Source organism: Pongo abelii, chromosome 3 (genome assembly GCF_028885655.2).
Source record: "Pongo abelii isolate AG06213 chromosome 3, NHGRI_mPonAbe1-v2.0_pri, whole genome shotgun sequence".
Taxonomy (NCBI): Eukaryota; Metazoa; Chordata; class Mammalia; order Primates; family Hominidae; genus Pongo; species Pongo abelii.
The window spans coordinates 41905391-41924358 of record NC_071988.2 but is presented as its reverse complement, the minus strand read 5'-3'; the positions used below and the strand labels follow the sequence as shown (position 1 = coordinate 41924358).

Here is an 18968-nt window from a genome sequence, read left to right as displayed (position 1 = left end):
TATTTATTTATTTATTTATTTGAGACAGAGTCTCACTCTGTCGCCGGGGCTGGAGTGCAATGGCGTGATTTTGGCTCACTGCAACCTCTGCCTCCCAGAATCAAACCATTTCTCCTGCCTCAGCCTCCCAAGTAGCTGGGATTACAGGCACTCGCCACCACACCCAGCTAATTTTTGTATTTTAGTAGAGACAGGGTTTCGCCGTGTTGGTCAGGCTGGTCTTAAACTCCTGACCTCAGGTGATGCACCCCCTCAGACTCCCAAAGTGCTGGGATTATAGGCATGAGTCACCGTGCCTGGCCTCATGATCATTTTTAATAATTATCAAAATCTATGCCAAATCGTTTTTACTTGGCCAACATTAATTCATGGTTGTTATTAATTTGATTTTAATATTATCATTCATCAATATTCTGTCTTTTCAAATTGTTTCATTTTAAATGATTATTGAACCTTCTGTGATACAATTCAATATTAACAATTTTAGAAATAAGTTATAGAAATAACTTTTAGAAATAAGTTATCTGCTCAGTACCATAGGCTAAATGTACAATAGAAACTGCAGCTTCTGCCACCCAATGTGAAAATCCTGCTTATGAAGTTACTGACTGTATTATGGTTCTCTGGGGGGCAGAACTAATAGGACAGATGGATAGATAGATAGACAGACACACACACACACACACACACACACACACACACACAGGGGAGTTTATTAAGTCATATTAACTCACACAATCCCACAATAGGCCGTCTGCACACTGAGGAGCAAGGAAGCCAGTCCACGTCCCAAAGCTGAAAAACTTGGAGTTCAATGTTTGAGGGCAGGAAGCATCCAGCAAGGGAGAGATGTAGGCTGGGAGGCTAAGACAGTCTAGCCTTTTCACAGTTTTCTGCCTGCTTTATATTCTGGCCACACTGGCAGCTGACTTACTCAAATGGTAATCTCCTTTGGCAACACCCTCACAGACACACCCCCAGGATCAACATTTTGCATCCTTCAGTCAAGCTGACACTCAGTATTAACCATCACACTGACACTTACTCAGTTTTCATAAGATCAAGTTATAGAGTTCTGGAGTTAAACCCCGGAACTTTTTCTCATAACCATTTCAAGCCCAGTATATCAAAACTTGAACTCATGATTGTTACCCTAAAACATGCATCTTCTCTAGCACAGGTTGACTTGTCACTTTTGCCCGAGTGGGGCCCTATCAGTATGTTGATATGGGTATTTTTGTATCTCTCTTTTCTACACGAGCCTTCAACAAAATATTAACTTCAGGATCTACAAAGCCTAGACCGAGACCACCTCTTCCCTCTTGGATTCTCAGCTTTCAGTAAATTGTACCATCACCTATCTTGTGACAAGCCTAGAGGGTTGTCTTTGATGCCTTCTTTTCTCTCCATGTCCAGATCTCTGAGTCACCAAGCCCTTGTCAGCTCTGATTGCTAGAATCTATCTTGGGTGTCGGCTGCAGTTAATCCTCATTTTCACCACCCCAGTCCAGACCACGAGCACCCACTCTGTGGATTTCTGTGGTAGCCTCCTGGCCAGTCTCCTGGGTTGCATTTTTACTCCTCTCCAGTTATTGTTGCCCATGACAGCTGAAAAATGCAAATGGAAATCAAGTCCCCTCACTATCCTGTTTAAGCCTATTCTCTGCCTTCTCTCTTCACTCTTAAAGTAACATGATCTGGCCCCTGCCTAAGCTGTCACCCTCACTTTGAGCTCCTTTTCTTTCTCCTCATCCCACTGGCTGCCTTTTATTTTCTAAAACACATCATTTGTTCCTTCTTTACGACCTTTCCTGCTTGATGGAAAGCACTTTGCTCAATTCTTCATGAGGCTAAAACTTCATCAGCTCAAATATTACATTATCTTGAGAATAACCACAGACTCGCTCAACTCACATTACATGATATTTGCATATTCCCTTCTTTACAGTGCTTGTCTTGCTATAAGTAAACAATACGTGTACATTTATTTGTGTTCAGTCTTCCCCACAACGCCAAGCTTCACATGGCAGGGACCATGTCTGTTTAGTCCACTGTTCTAGCCTGAACACAGTTTTTTCAAATAATGTTCTGATATATCTTCTTAGTCACTTCACATTATTATTTTTTTTTTGCCCAAGAGCATAGAGAAATGTTTTTCCTTTATTAAATTGAATGACATTTCTCTTTATTGAGAGCCAGACAGGAAGATATTTAATTTAAAATATCTGGCTTCTCTCCTATAAACCCTAAGCTCCGTGCAGAAAGGGTACACCCTTCCGTCTGCTCAGGCTGTAAGAGTCCACTGGACATAGGAGTTGTTCGTAATTTTTTTATTCATTAAAATATGAATAAAGTTACCATTTTGGGCGAGGAGAGACAAAGCATTATAGAAAAATCCTCAATCATTATCACCCCAACGCAAAGTATAACCCCAGTGCAGTAAGATTGCATGCCTAAAATTTAAATCTGATCAGGAATTACAACTAGGTAAATGAACATCTTCGAATTTTTATCCTGTCCTCCAAGGACAAGATTCAGCTACATCTGCCTTTCTCACTACACTATTTCTGTTTGACAACACCAAGTTGTCTTGTATAAATGTTTAGAAAATGAATGAAAGAGTAGAAAAATAATTTGAATTAAAAAACACATTTTCTTTATAATTGATGTTGGCTTCTTAGTTGGCTATAATCCCACACCCCCAATGTACAACAGCTATGTTTTTATGGGGTTTTGTTTGTTTATCTTGTTTGGTTTGTTTTGTTTTTGTTTTGAGACGGAGTCTTACTCTATTGTCCAGGCTAGAGTACAATGTTGCAATCTCAGCTCACTGCAACCTCCGCCTCCTGCCTCCCGGCTTCAAGCGATTCTCCTGACTCAGCTTCCCGAATAGCTGGCATTACAGGCGCCTGCCACCACGCCTGGCTAATTTTTGTATTTTTGGTAGAGACGGGGTTTCACCAGGCTGGTCTCAAACTCCTGACCTTAGACGATCCACCCGCCTCGGCCTCCCAAAGTGCTGGGATTACAGGTGTGAGCTACCACATCTGGCCAACAGCTATGTTCTTAATAGACATGAAGTAATATTACTATCAGTGTCAAAATGTTCACATGAGAAGGGCTTAAATTATGTGTTTATTTTTCACAGCCAACTGCACCTATAATATGTGAATTTCTTACAATGATGGCAGTCTGTCACACAGCAGTGCCAGAGCGAGAGGGTGATAAGATTATTTATCAAGCAGCATCTCCAGGTACAAATGAAGCAATTGTAAAGTATTTTTTTGTGGAAAATTGTTCTGAATGTAAAAGTCAATTTAATTTTAAAAAGATAGCCAAATTGAGTGTTTTTTAGATAAAAATTTTTATTTACCAATTAGAAAAACCTTGGCTTTCAAGGTTAACTACATATGTGATATTTTAAAATGTATAACTTTGTATATGTAATTTTAGGTATATTACATAAGTTACATGAAAATTTGAATAACATAATTCTCATAAGTGAAAAATGTACTTTTTTACGTACACGTAATAATTTTTTGCTTCTTTATAAATACCTAAGAACTCTTAGTCAAGCTGATTTTGCACAGGTACAAATAGGAAAAGGAAGATGTGTTCGCCTGAGTATAGTAAGCTTATATAACTTTAGAACACCAATTTTGCCTTCCTCGTTTGTTAATGATAATAAAGAAGTTTGTGTATTTATTTGGGTGAGGAAAGTTTTACGCATTTGAAGGGATTCCATAAAATATTATTAGTACAGTTATCAATATTAAGTACTTAGGCTTAATTTTGGATCTATTTTCAGTGTAAAGTTGGGCAGATAGTTTGATGAGAACTTTGTTAGAAGTGTTTTAAACTGCATTCTAAGACAGCGTCTGTGACTTACAGGATATACTAAATTCCTTAAAAGCATAGGAATTGTTATGTCTGATATCATTAGAGTAGAAACTATGTGATGTTTTCTTATGCCATACCCTACTCTAGCAATAAAAAGGTTTTATTTAACATGATGAAATTCGTAGACATTAAAATCATTAGTTCATTTAAAGCTTGTTTAAACTGAATCCTCAATTAGCAATATTAGTTTCTCTAGACTCAACATTTTAGGAGGAAAAGGATAAAAGTTTAGAAGGCGATTTTCTCTGATTCCTTTTGAGAAAGTTTTCTAGCAAATACACTGGATGAAGGGGTACATTTAAATTAAGCTTCTTAGGAATTTAGACTTGACATTTCGGAAATGTAACTCTGAGTTCTATATGTGTCTCCAACACTTAAGATTATTCTCCTCATTTCCTTGGAATTGTCATGTAATTTTAAAATAATTGGATTAATAACAGGAGCCAGAATAAAAAGAACTTTAATTAAACAGAAAATTATATTACCTTAATGTACTTCTCTTGTACTGAGAATATTTTTTTTCAATCATATATTTGCTTTTACCTCTTTTTCTAAAACAGATGAGGGAGCATTGGTCAGAGCAGCCAAGCAATTGAATTTTGTTTTCACTGGAAGAACACCCGACTCGGTGATTATAGATTCAGTAAGTTAGTTGTTTTTAAGGTTCTTTTTAATCCAAGTAATACATTTGCATAGCTTCAAAGATAAAGTAATACCAAAAGGCTCATAATAAAATAGAGGTTCCCCACTCCAGAAGCAACCACTGGGTGTTCTTTTAGCTATTTCTTTAGGCATTTATACATCTCATATTTTCAAAAAAAAGGTGACTATTAATACATGTTTTGACTCTTCAATTTTAATATGTCTTCTGATTCTGTTACATGAGGGTGTATCTCTTGAATCACCATCCTTTTAGTTTATCCTTCCTCATACACTAAAATTATTATGATTTTATTCCAATTTTTAGTTAAATACTCAGGCCCAAGGTTTAAAGTGGGCAAAAGACTTGAGCCAACATTTCACAAGAGAAGCTATATGGATGACCAATAAGCATGTGAAAAAACATTGTTAGTCACTGGGGAGATACAATTAAGACCACAGTGAGATAGCACTACATACCTACCCAAGTGATTCTCCCACCTCAGCCTCCCAAAGCACTGGGATTACAGGCATGAACCACTGCACCTGGCCACTTTTTCTTTTATTTTCTAAAGACTAAAATTTTAAAATGGATAGCACCAAATGTTAATGAGTATGTAGAGCAAGTGGAATACTCATACACTGCTAGCAGATGTGTAAAGTGGTACAGTCCCTTTGGAAAACCTTACAGAGTTGTCTAATTGAGGTAAACTTACACCTGAGCCAGCAATTGTGCTCATAGTTATACAGCAGAAATGGAAGTTTCTGTTTCTAAAAAGACTTGTAACAAAATGCTCCTATCAGCTTTATTCAGAGTAGCCAAAAACCAGAAACCAAACCAAATGCTCATCAATAGAAGAATGGATAAACAAATTGTGATATAGTCTCACAGTGGAACATCTAAACAATAAAAAAGAATGAGTTATTGATTCATCAACAGCAGGGATGAAAAATGAATCAAAACATGAATCAAAAACATTATGCCAAGCAAAAAAAGCCAGACACAAAGGAGTGCATCCTTTTAAATTTCATTTTTATGCAGCTCAAGATCAGGAAAAAGTGATTTATGGTGATAGAATTCAGAACAGTGGTTGCCTCAGGGCAGGGAAGAGATTGATTGAAAAAGGGCACAAGGGAATTTATAGGGTGGTGGGAATATTTTATATCTTGATTGGGGTGCTAATTGCCAAACTATACAATTTTCATTTGATTCTATGTTAAAGGTCTATGCATTTTATTATATATAAATTATGTCTCATTTAAAAAGTATTATTTAGTTTCTGTGTAGTATTGCCTTCTATTTTACCTGTTCATAGCTGAACATTGTTGTATTTGGTAATTATTTTTTTGTTTTTTGAATTTTGTGTTTCCCAACACCAATTATTTTTTTTAGAGATGGGGTCTTGCTCTGTCACCCAGGCTGGAGTGCAGTGGTGCAGTCATAGCTAACTGTAGCCTTGAACCCCTGGGCTCAAGTGACCCTCCTGCCTCAGCCTCTAAAATAGCTGGGATTATAGATGGGCATGTGCCACTGCACCTGATATTTTTTTAAATTTATTTTTTAATAGAGATGGGGTCTTGCTATATTGCCAAGGCTGTTCTTGAACTCCTGAGCAACTTTGATTCTCCCACCTCAGCCTCCCAAAGCACTGGGATTACAAGCATGGCCACTGGACCTGGCCACTTTTTCCATCATTTTCTAAAGATAAATCTCTTACCTGTTTGTTCCATTGCTTCCCTTTTTTTTTTCCCTATTATCTATATTAATTGTTCCCATACTTTCTAGTATACTTTTCTCAATGCAATCACACCACATAATCTGTTCATTGGCAGTTCTTTCCTTACGACATCCCTTTTGAAGCCCTCCATTCTCTTGTCTGGGCAGGTTATATTCTAAGAACTCTTCAGTGACACTTTGAATTCCTTTTGGTTTTCTCCCGTTTTGGATTTTCTGTTTCCTGTAACTCAATTTACATAAAAGTTAGTAAGCTCCCTTCCATATTTCAGTAGGAAAAATTTGTTTCTGTTGGCATTTTTTACAGTAAAACTTTATGACTAGGATTTATTTCCTAGAAGCTTAAGACTTTTCTAACTGTATGTAATTATATATTCCTTTTCTTCTTAGCTGGGGCAGGAAGAAAGATATGAATTGCTCAATGTCTTGGAGTTTACCAGGTAAAACATCTGCTCAGTGATTTGTATGGATAAGATAAATTTATATCCATTTTTATTTTTTCCCTTTCGAATAACTAGAAAGTATGTTTTGTTTTTATTTAACTAAATTTGTTTAGACAAAATATTAAATCAAAATCTTTAGTACATTTTTGATTCTCATTATCTGTAGATAAATTACAAACCGCTTTCTTCAGAGTATTGCAATGCATGACTACTGGTAGCAGTTTTAAAGTCTTTTTGAAAGTTGATCTCATGGAGGTAGAGAGTAGAATGATAGATACCAGAGGCTGGGAAGGATGTGTGAGTGGGAGGGAAAGGGATAAAGAGAGGTTGGTTAATGGGTATGAACATACAGTTATGTTGAAGGAGTAAATTCTGATATTTGATAATAAAGTAGGGTAACTATAGTTAACAACAATGTGTTGTATATTTCAAAATAGCTAGAAGAGAGGACTTAAAATGTTCCCAGACATACAAGTGATAAATAATCAAGATCTGGCATATCCCAAACACCCCAGTTTGATCATTATAAATTCTGTGCATCTAACAAAATATCACATATACCCCATAAATATGTACAAATACTATGTATCAATTTTAAAATTTAGAAAAATCTTTTTGAAAGATAGCTGCCTGATTCACAAGCCCAGCGTATATGGCCAGGCATCTTACGGCTGGTGATCTGGAAACACAATTATGTTTAGAGGCATCAGATTTATGTGGGGTGGAGATGAGTCAGGATCAGGAAGCCAGCTTTCTAATTGTATGCTCATTATATCTAATTGTCTTCAGGATTTGAAAAACTGTATTCTTGTCTCTGTTAAGTATAAGACCGGTTACCATCTATTAGAAAAGGACAGAAAGCAAAGTGATTGTCCTACTTATTTTATTTCTTAAGGTCGAATAATAGATCCCTTCAGTTATAATCAGTGATAAGTCTGTGAGTTTTCAGCCTTTTACTCCCACATGATGATGTAACCTGCTTACCTGCATTCCTGAGGCAGAGAGGCCCTTGCTGCAGGGTCTTAAAGACTGCATGACCGTTCACAGGACACTTCACAGAATTAAGGCCATAAGGAAGTAATGCTGTTGTTCAAGGAAATAAATGTCCATCATTTTTCTTGAACTTTCTTCTGCATGAGGCAAACTTGTACGTTGCTTAGGAAAGGCATTTCTCTTTCTGTGCCAACTTTGGTTGCTGTCTTGATTAGGAGTGACCACATGCCAGTGGTTAATAACAAAAATAATGCGGTGTGTCTGACTTATTATTTAAAGCTTTTTTTAAACTTAGATACTCTGAAAAGCCCAAAGAAGATGAATACATTGAATAAACAGAATGGAGTATTTTCAAAGTGCACCACTCGTCTCTTTCTTTTCATGTCAAAGTGATTGCTTTTCCAAAGCTTATTTGTATTATATCTGTAGACTGTCATTAAGTAGTCCATTAATTGCCATTTAGATATGTTTTTTAAACCATACTTAGAAAGCACTGTGCTAGGTGATGAGTGCCATGAAGAAAAAAATAAAGCAGGGTTGGGAGTTTCCGTTCTTTCAGGATTCAATGATGAAGGTGGGTTTAAGAATGAACATGAGAAAAGTGAATATGATGCTGTTAAATAGTCCCTATGAAAGACATTAGTGGTTTAGACTAGGATGATGGTAATGAAAATAAAAGGAAGTTAATAGAATCCGTGTACCTTGTAGAGGAATATCTGAGAGACTTTGTTAGGGATTGGCGGTAGAAGGCGAAACGAGGAAGGGGTGAGGGTCCCTGGCATGAACAACTGGGTAGATAGAGGTACCATTTACACAGATGGCAGAAGTGGGAATAGGAATAGATGTGGAGGTTGAAATGTTTGAAGTCTTAGGTTTTAGATGCCTGCGAGACATACAAACAGAGCTATCAGGTAAGCAGTTGAATACAAGGGCCTGAAACAAAAGAGAAATCTATGGCTGAAATAGCAATTTGGCAGTCAGTGGTTGGTAAGTGGTATTTGAAGTCATAAAACTGAATGGGATCTCCTGAAGAGAAGATATAAAATGAGGGGGAAATGGAAGGCTGATGATTAAGCCGTAAGGGTAAGGGTTGATTAGAAAAAGAGGAATCAGCAAAAGAGACAACCTTGTTGTTAAAGATGTAGAGGACAGAGAGAGGGTCATAGCGCAGAGCCAGGAGAAGAGGGTTCAAGGAGAGAGTGGTCATCTGTGTCAGAAACTGCTGCAAGGTTAGGTAAGAAGTTTGAGAAGTATTTGTTGAATGTAGCTATTCATCGTAATGGTGAGGAGAAAAGAAAAAGGAAAAGACTGGGAATGAAGGGGGTAGATGAGTGAAGACACTGTATGTAGTGATGGTTTAGAGAAGGTGAAATGTGAAAGAGTTGAAAAAGGATGTGGTTTAATGGAGGAGTGGTTGCATCGGATGAGTTTTGTAGGGGTTAGAACAGAGTGTGTTAAATGCTTATGAACAGGATCCTTACAGAAGGAAAGAGGCAGATTCTGGGGAGAACAGCATAACCTTTGGACCGAGGTTACTGATAAAGTGAGATGAGAGAGGTTCACAGGCATGTGGAAGGAAGGCCTCTGATAGGAGGAACATGTTTCTTCCATCATATCAGGAAAAAAGATGGAAAGGATGGTGCACACATAGATATGCAGGTTTTAATGGCAGAAAGAAAAGGAATTTCTTCCCACCCCCAAACCGAGACAGAGTGTCGCTCTGTTACCCAGGCTGGAGTACAGTGGCTTGATCTCGGCTCACTGCAACCTCCACCTCCCAGGTTCAAGCTATTCTCATGCCTCAGCCTCCTAAGTAGCTGGGATTGCAGGTGCACATCACCATGCCTGGCTAATCTTTGAATTTTTAGTAGAGATGGGGTTTCACCATGTTGGCGAGGCTGGTCTCGAACTCCTGACCTCAAATGATCCCCCTGCCTCAGCCTCGCAAAGTGCTGGGATTACAGGCGTAAGCCACCATACCTAGGCAAAAAAGGATTTCTTATCTGAGGTTTTTATCAAGGTGAATTTTTGTCAAGATTCTGGGGTGAGGAAGGAGCGTGGGAGACTTGGAGAATGGAGAAGGTGTGCTGTAGCCCTGCACAGGGCAAGAGAGCAAGCTTGTTGGAACGTGCTGGGTTACTGGGCAGTAAGGAGCACCCAGTTGGTATTGTATATCGTGTATTTGCTAACCTCTATGGCTGGGTAACTTTTCTTCAGCAACATCTACCTACTTTGATGTAACACAAAAGAGAGTTCTCATTCACCCAGTATTTGGAGGTTTCACCAGGAAAAGAGAAGAACAAGGACATTGATGAGTTTGGGACCACATTATCAAAGCTGGAGTAAAAGAGGCATGAATCAGGAAGGGCTAATGTAGAAGGTATAGGTGTCGTTACAAAGGAGGCCCAATTAAATGTATTCCTGATGTACAAGGATAGAGATTGGGGTGGTAATACCAGGAGCATTATGGATGAAGAAAGAGGGAACTTAAATATTCCTTTTTTTTTTTTTTAGACAGAGTCTCGCCCTGTCACCCAGGCTGGAGTGCAGTGACGCAATCTCAGTTCACTGCAACCTCCACCTCCCAGGTTCAAGCGATTCTTCTGCCTCAGCCTCCTGAGTAGCTGGGATTACAGGCACGTGATACCATGCCTGGCTAATTTTTGTATTTTTAGTAGAGACAGGGTTTCACCATGTTGGTCAGGCTGGTCTCGAACTCCTGACCTTGTGATCTGCCTGCCTCAGCCTCCCAAAGTGCTGGAATTACAGGCATGAGCCACCGTGCCAGGCCGGGAACTGAAATATTTCTAAATATCTCTGAAAGAAACTCCTGACTGTACACTATGATACCGTAACTGACTGCTTCTGCATATTGAACTCATCTCAGTTTTTTAGCTGGTAAAACAAATAGATACAGACATTTGAGTAGTCCTCTTCTGCCCTCAGTTCTGAGGAGGATGCTTATACACTCATGGTCCAAATGAGTCCTGTCCTTTGTAATGCTGTCACAGTTTCTTCCATTCAGTGTTATTTGCTATCTCTTTTTACTAATGCATTGAAAGATGTACACTTGACAGACAGTTCTTATTAAACTATGTCATCAACAGTATTAAAATGTTTGTGCTCATTAGCTTAATTTTGCTGAATAAATTAGGTTTTTAGCATGATGCCAGTGGTTTGCTAGTCATCATTGAGAAACTATGGTTGTGAATACTTAAGTTGTTTTTTAAAGTACTAGTATTTGCCTTCATGTGTGATGGGGTGTCACTGATTATCGTTTCTATTTTTAATAACAATTGATTTGTATTGATATTTCTATTTTTAATAAAAACTGTAACATAATTTATCCTTTAAGAAACCAGCTTAAATATTTTTTCAAATCGGAAAACATTGAACTAGGACTTGACTCTGGTGGGTATGAGCTCTTGCAGGTTTCTTAGGAACTGTTTTGTCAACTATTCCAGTAGAACAGTAGATGGTACCCTGGTGCCTTAAAAGCATAATGTAACTTTTACAGGTGCCCAACTGTACACCCAGGGGATAGTTTGTGTATGTGGAAGGTTAGGGCTCATGATTTGGTCAGATTTATTTTTTTACTGTGAATATTAAAATATGTGAGGCATGACAAACACATAGATGTATATCCTCGGTATGGTGACACATTATGCAAAACCTCTTTCTTTCAGTGCTAGAAAAAGAATGTCAGTGATTGTTCGCACTCCATCTGGGAAGTTACGACTCTACTGCAAAGGAGCTGTAAGTGTTTATTTTTATTTTTTACAGTTTTGATTTATGATGGTTTATAATGTATATGTTAGGCATTCTATGAAATGTAACACAGATGTTTAACATGAAGTTGCTGACATCCACTTTTGTTGGTGTTTTATAGTAATAGTGTACAGCCTCTTCTGGTGAAATGTGGAATTCCTTCTGGGTAAATTTGGTGCTTTGAAAAAGTTTGGCCTAGGTTATTTTTATAATTCAATTTTTGACACATAATATTTGAGGTTTATACTATATAAACTATGTTAGAAGACAGTTAAATACAGAAAATATTTAAAAATTGTATTAGAATGTGATTCACTCTAGTTTGAATCTAATTTTTTAAAGAGCATAGAAATGGGGGAAAATTAGATCACAGTTACTACCATAATTATGTCATGGGATTAGTTTGTCTTGCATTGTTTTAATTATAACAATTTCTGACTTGGCTTTGGTATATTGGCAGCTTATATTGACAGAAATAGTAATATGTTATTCTAACTGAATTTTTCCGGTTAAATATATTTATACTCATGGGAAAATGAGAAATCTGACCAGGGCCCTTTATTTTTAATTGAGATGAGTCAGTATTTTCCTTCTGAACTGTTCTTTCCATTTACCTAGTTTATAAACTTCCCAACTTGGAACATTCCTATTTTGAATAGAATCAACAACCTTGCTTTATCACATAGAAACTTGGAAACTGAATTTAAGAAGCTCAAGCCTATTATTTAAATTCATTTTGAGAATGTTAAATGCCTTGGTTTAAAGACAATGAAATGCAATTTTTGAATGCCTTGATTTTAAAGCATTTTGGTAGAATTATTTCATGATGTCTCATGAATTTAGTTTTAGAATTCCTTTGATTTTGTATTCTCATGGATTAAAACACCTAACATTTTTTCATTGTATGCATTCTAGCATCACAGTTTGAACTGCATTTTGGAGATAGGAAGATAAGACCTAAGACTTGTCAGGAACTTAGACTAGTCAGAGAAATATTAAATAAAAAGAAGATTGGGATACAATTTTAAAGTGTATTGGAAAGATCTTCCACATCCCAAAAGTAATATTCAGTGATAAGGGAATAAAGAGAGCCTTTAACACATATACACCATGGAATACTATGCAGCCATAAAAAAGCATGAGTTCATGTCCTTTGCAGGGACATGCATGAAGCTGGAAACCATCATTCTCAGCAACTGTCACAAGATCAGAAAACCAAACATCGCATGTTCTCACTCATAAGTAGGAGTTGAACAATGAGAACACATGGACACAGGAAAGGGAACATTACACACCGTTGGCGGGTGGGAGGCTGAGGGAGGAATAGTATTAAGAGAAATACCTAATGTAAATGACGAGTTGATGGGAGCAGCAAACCAACATGGCACATGTATACCTATGTAACAAAACTGCACATTGTGCGCATATACCCTAGAACTTAAAGTATAATAATACATAATTTTTTTAAAAAAGGCCTTTAAGACCTCCCACTTTAAATGGTTGATAAATGTCCAGTTTACAAAACCCAAATCACATCCTTTCTTGTATAGTTTGGAATCGTCTTCTGCCTAGAAACTTGTTTGAGGTGTTAAAACTTTGAATAAGAAATAAAAAATGGTGGACTTCCATTTTTAATAATCATAGAATTAGCTTGCATATGTTTTTGCTGTTCTGAAAAAATTTTTAATGTATTTTATATAGACTTTATTTTTAAAGCAGTTTTAAGTCCCCAGCAGAAGATGGAGTCCACATATACGCCCTGCCATCACACACACATAGCCTCCCCATTATCAACATCCCCCACCAGAGTGGTACATTTGTAACAATCCATGATCTACACTGACACATCATTATCACCCAAACCCTAGACTGTACATGAGGGTTCACTCTTGGTATTGTAAATTCTGTAGGTTTGGATAAATGTGTAGTGACATGTATCTACCATTATGGTATCATATACAGTATTTTCATTGTCCTACGAATCCCCTGTGCCCTGCCTAGTCATTTATCTCTTCCCCCAAGGCCCTGGCAACCACTGTTGCTTTTACTGTCCCCACTGTTCCTTTTACTGCCTTTTCCAGAATGTCGTATAGTCAGAATGATATGGTATATAGCCTTTCTGGACTGGCCTCTTTCACTTAGTAATATTCATTTAAGGTCCCTCCATGTCTTTTCATGGCTTGAGAGCTTGTTTCTTTTTAGCACTGAATAATCCATTGTCTGGATGTGCCACAGTTTATCCGTTCACCTGCTGAAGGACATCTTGATCTGTTTCCAATTTTGACAATTATATGAATGAAGCTACTGTAAACATGCATATGCATGTTTTTGTGTAAACATAGGTTTTTCATCTCATTTGGGTAAATACCAGGGAGAATAATTGCAAGATCTTACAGTAAGAGTATGTTTCATTTTGTAAGAAACTGACAAACTGTCTTCCAAGTGGCTATACCATTTTGCATACTCATTAGCAGTTAATGAGAGCATTTGTTGCTCCACATCTTCACCCACGTTTGACATTGTCAGTGTTTTGGATTTGGGCTATTCTAATAGATGTGTACTGGTATTTTATTGTTGGCTTAATTTCCAATTCCCTGAAATATGATGTTGAACATTTTTTCATATGCTTGTTTAACATCTGTATGTCTTCTGTGATGAGGTATCTTTAGATCTTTTGCCCATTGTTAAATTGGTTGTTCATTTTCTTGTAGTTAGTTTTTTATTTTTTTAATTTTATTTATTCATTTATTTATTTATTTTTAGAGACAGGGTCTCACTCTGTCACCCAGGCTGGAGGGCAGTGATGTGATCGTAGCACACTATAACCTCAGATTCCTGGGCTCAAGTGATCCTCCTGTCTCAGCCTTGTTTTTATTACTTGTACACATTTATGGGGCATATGAGAAATTATTACATGTATATAATGCAGAATGATCAAGTCAGGATACTTAAGAGTGTCCATCAGCTTAGTACAATACGTTTTTTGTGGAGTATAGTCACCCTACTCTGCTATCAAACATTGAATTGATTCCTTCTATCATACTGTATGTTTGTACTCTTTAACCCAGTCCTCTTTATCCTCCCTCCTTCCTTCCTCCCCCCTCTGTCTCACCCTTCCCTGTTGGTGTTTGTGCTTTCTACCTCTATGTGATCATATTTTTTTTAGCTCTCACATATAAGTGAGAATATGCAATGTTTGTCATTCTGTGCCTGGCATATTTCACTTGATAATGACCTCCAGTTTCATCTATGATGCTGCAAATGACATGATGTCATTATTCTTTATGGCTGAATAGTATACCATTGTGTGTATATACACCTGTTTTTTTTAATCTATTGGTCTGTTGATGGACACTTAAGTTAATTCTATATCTTTGCTATTGTGAATAGTGCTGCAATAAACATGTGAATGCAGGTATCCCTTTGATATATTGATTTTTTTTTCCTTTGGGTACATACCCAGTAGCGCGATTGCTGGATTGAATGGTAATTCTAGTTTCTTTGAGAACTCTCTATACTGTTTTCCATAGTGGCTGTACTAGTTTACATTCCCACCAACAGTATGTAAGAGGTCCTTTCTCTCCACATCCTCACCTACATCAGTTATTTGTTGTCTTTTTGATAATAGCCATTCTGACTGGGGTAAGATACATCTCATTGTGGTTTTGATTTGCCTGTGATTGCTAGTGATGTTGACCATTTGTATGTCTTCTTTTGAGAAATGCTTACTCATGTCCTTTTCCCACTTTTTAAGGGAATTATTTGTTGCCTGTTGTTTCAGTTTCTTGTATATTCTGGCTATTAGTCCTTTTTAGGGTGAATAGTTTGCAGATACTTTCTTCTATTCAACAGATTCTCTTCACTCTGTTGATTGTTTCTTTTGCTGTGCTTTTTAGTTTAATATAATCCCATTTGTGAATTTTTGTTTTTGTTGCCTGTGTTTTCAAGATCTTGGTCATAAATTTTTTGCCTAAACCAATGCCCAGGATAGTGTTCCCTAGGTTTTCTTCTAGTATTTTTATAAGTTTGAGTCTTATGTTTGTTTTTAATCAATTTTGATTTTTTGTTTTCTTTGTATATGGCAAGAGATAAGGGTTCAGTTTCATTCTTATTTAGGTTGGGTTTTTAGATTTCCCAGCACCATTTATTGAAGAAGAAGCATGACCTTTCTCCAGTGTAGGTTCTTATCAGCTTTGTCAAAGATCAGTTGGTTATAAATATGTGACTTTATTTCTGGGTTCCCTAGGTTTATGTGTCTATTTTTATACCAATACCATGTTGTTTTGGTTACTATAGCCTTGTAATAAATTTTGAATGTAGGTAATGTGATGCCCCCAGCTTTGTCCTTTTTGCTCAGGATTATTTTAGCTATTTGGGCTCTGTTTTGGTTCCATATGAATTTTAGGATTATTTTTGTAACTGTGAAGAATGGCATTGGTATTTTGTTTTGGGGGGGGATATTTTATTTTATTTTTTAGTACATGAATAAATTCTTCAGTGGTGATTTCAGAGATTTCCATGCAGCCATCATCCAAGCAGTGTACACGATACCCAATATGTAGTCTTTTATCCCTCATTCCCATCCCACACTTCCTCTCCCCCCAGGTCCCAAAGTACATTGTATCATTCTCATGTCTTTGCATCCTCATAGCTTAGCTGTCACTTATGAGTGAGAACATATGATGTTTGGTTTCCCATTTCTGAGTTACTTCACTTAGAATAATCATCTCCAATTCCATCCAGGTTGTTGCGAGTGCCATTATTTCACTCTTTTTATGGCTGAGTAGTATTCCGTGGTATATACAGATACCACATTTTCTTTATCTACTTGTTGATTTATGGGCGTCTGGGCTGGCTCCATATTTTTGCTATTGCAAATTGTGCTGCTATAAACATGTGTGCAAGTATCTTTTTTGTATAATGACTTATTTTCCTCTGGGTAGATACCCAGGAGTAGGATTGCCGGATCAAATGGTAGTTCTACTTTTAGTTCTTTAAGGAATCTCCACACTGTTTTCCATAGTGGTTGTACTAGTTTACATTCCCACTAGCAGTGTAAAAGTGTTCTCTTTTCACCACATCCCTACCAACATCTATTATTTTTTGAGTTTTTGATTATGGCCATTCTTGCAGGAGTAAGGTGGTATCACATTGTGGTTTTGATTTGCATTTCCCTGGTAATTAGTGATGTTGAGCATTTTTTCATGTGTTTGTTCACCATTTGTATATCTTCTGTTGAGGATTGTCTGTTCATGTCCTTAGCCCACTTTTTGATGGGATTGTTTATTTTCCTCTTGCTGATTTGAGTTTGTTGTAGATTCTGGATATTAGTCCCTCATCAGATGCATACTTTGTGAAGATTTTCTCCCACTCTGTGTGGGTTGTCTGTTTACTGTCCTGATTATATTTTTTGCTGTGCTTTTTAGTTTAAGTCCCATCTATTTATCTTTGTCTTTGTTGCATTTGCTTTTGGGTTCTTGGTCATGAAGTCTTTGCCTAAGCCAGTGTCCAGAAGGGTTTTTCCGATATTATCTTCTAGAGTTTTTATGGTTTCAGGTCTTAGATTTAAGTCTTTGATCCATCTTGAGTTGATTTTTGTCTAAGATGACAGGTGAGGATCCAGTTTTATTCTTCTACATGTGACTTGCCAACTATCCCAGCACCATTTGTTGAATAGGGTGTCCTTTCCCCACTTTATGTTTTTGTTTGCTTTGCTGAAGATCAGTTGGCCATAAGTATTTGACTTTATTACTGGGTTCTTCATTCTCTTCCATTGGTCTATATGCCTATTTTTATACCACTACCATGCTGTTTTGGTGACTATGGCCTTATATAATATTATAGTTTGAGGTCAGGTTATGTGATGCCTCCAGATTTGTTGTTTTTGCTTAGTCTTGCTTTGGCTTTGCAGACTCTTCTGTGGTTCCATACAGAATTAGGATTATTTTTTCTAATTGTGAAGAATGGTGGTGGTATTTTGATGGGAATTGCATTGAATTTGTAGATTGCTTTTAGCAGTATGTCATTTTTACAACGTTGATTGTACCCATCCATGAGCATGGGATGTGTTTCCATTTGTTTGTGTCATCTGTGATTTCTTTCAGCAGTGTTTTGTAGTTTTCCTTGTAGAGGTCTTTCACCTCCTTGGTCAGGTATATTCCTAAGTATTTTTATTTTTTTGCAGCTATTGTAAAAGGGGTTGAGTTCTTGATTTTCAGCTTGGTCACTGTTGGTGTATAGCAGAGCTACTGGTGTGCATTAATTTTGTATCCTGAAACTTTGCTGAATTCATTTACCAGTTCTAGGAGCTTTTCGGAGGAGTTTTTAGGTATATGATCATGTCATCAGCAAACAGTGACAGTTTGACTTCCTGTTTACCAGTTTGGATCCCCTTTATTTCTTTCTCTTATCTGATTGCTCTGGCTAGAACTTCCGTATTACGCTGAATAAAAGTGGTGGAAGTGGGCGTCTTTGTCTTGTTCCAGTTTTCGGGGGAATGCTTTCAACTTTTTCCCATTCAGTATAATGTTGACTATGGGTTTGTCATAGATGACTTTTATTACCTTAAGGTATGCCTCTTCTATGTCGATATTGCTGAGGGTTTTAATTATAAAGCGATGCTGGGTTTTGTCAAATGTGTTTTCTGCATCTATTGAGATGATCATGTGGGGTTTTTTTGGGGTTTTTTGGGTTTTTTTTTTTGTTGTTGTTGTTTTTGAGACAGAGTTTCACTATTTTTGCCCAGGCTGGAGTGCAATGGCATGATCTCGGCTCACCGCAACCTCCACCTCCTGGCTTCAAGCAATTCTTTTGCCTCAGCCTCCCAAGTAGCTGGGATTACAGGCGTGCACCACCATGCCTGGCTAATTTTGTATTTTTTTAGTAGAGACAGGGTTTCTCCATGTTGGCCAGGGTGGTCTCGAACTCCAGACCTCAGGTCATCTGCCCGCCTTAGCCTCCCAAAGTGCTGGGATTACAGGCGTGAGCCACCACACCCGGCCTGGTTTTTGTTTTTAATTCTGTTTATGTGGTGTGTCACATTTATTGACTTGCAGATGTTAAACCATCCCTGCATCCCTGGTATGAAACCCACTTGATCCTGGTGGATTATCTTTTTGATATGCTGCTGGATTCAGTTAGCGAGTTTTGTTGAGGATTTTTGTATGTATGTTCATCAGGGATATCGGTCTGTATTTTTTTTTGTTATATCCTTTCCTGGTTTTGGTATTGGGAGATAGTGGCTTCATCGAATGATTTTGAAAGGATTCCCTCTTTCTCTGTCTTTTGGAATAGTGTCAATAGGATTGGTACCAATTCTTCTTTGAATGTCTGATAGAATTCAGCTGTGAATTCGTCTGGTCCTGGACCTTTTTTGTTGGTAACTTTTTAATTACCATTTCAGTCTTGCCGCTGATCTGTTCAGAGATTCTATATCTTCCTGGTTTAATCTAGGAGGGTTGTATATTTCTAGGAATTTGTCCATCTCCTCT

General features: G+C 37.4%; 1 protein-coding gene across 5 annotated transcripts in view; it reads left to right on the top strand.

Moving 5' to 3' along the window:
- The window catches only part of ATP8A1 (ATPase phospholipid transporting 8A1), a 257539-nt gene that overhangs the window by 103222 nt on the left and 135349 nt on the right, over positions 1-18968 (top strand). For all 5 annotated transcript variants that reach the window (XM_054553862.2, XM_024246291.3, XM_024246292.3 and 2 more), the window contains 4 exons: positions 3149-3254; positions 4461-4543; positions 6665-6714; positions 11397-11466. In XM_054553862.2, the coding sequence (XP_054409837.1) occupies positions 3149-3254; positions 4461-4543; positions 6665-6714; positions 11397-11466 (309 nt within the window). The remainder of the gene's footprint in view (positions 1-3148; positions 3255-4460; positions 4544-6664; positions 6715-11396; positions 11467-18968) is intronic.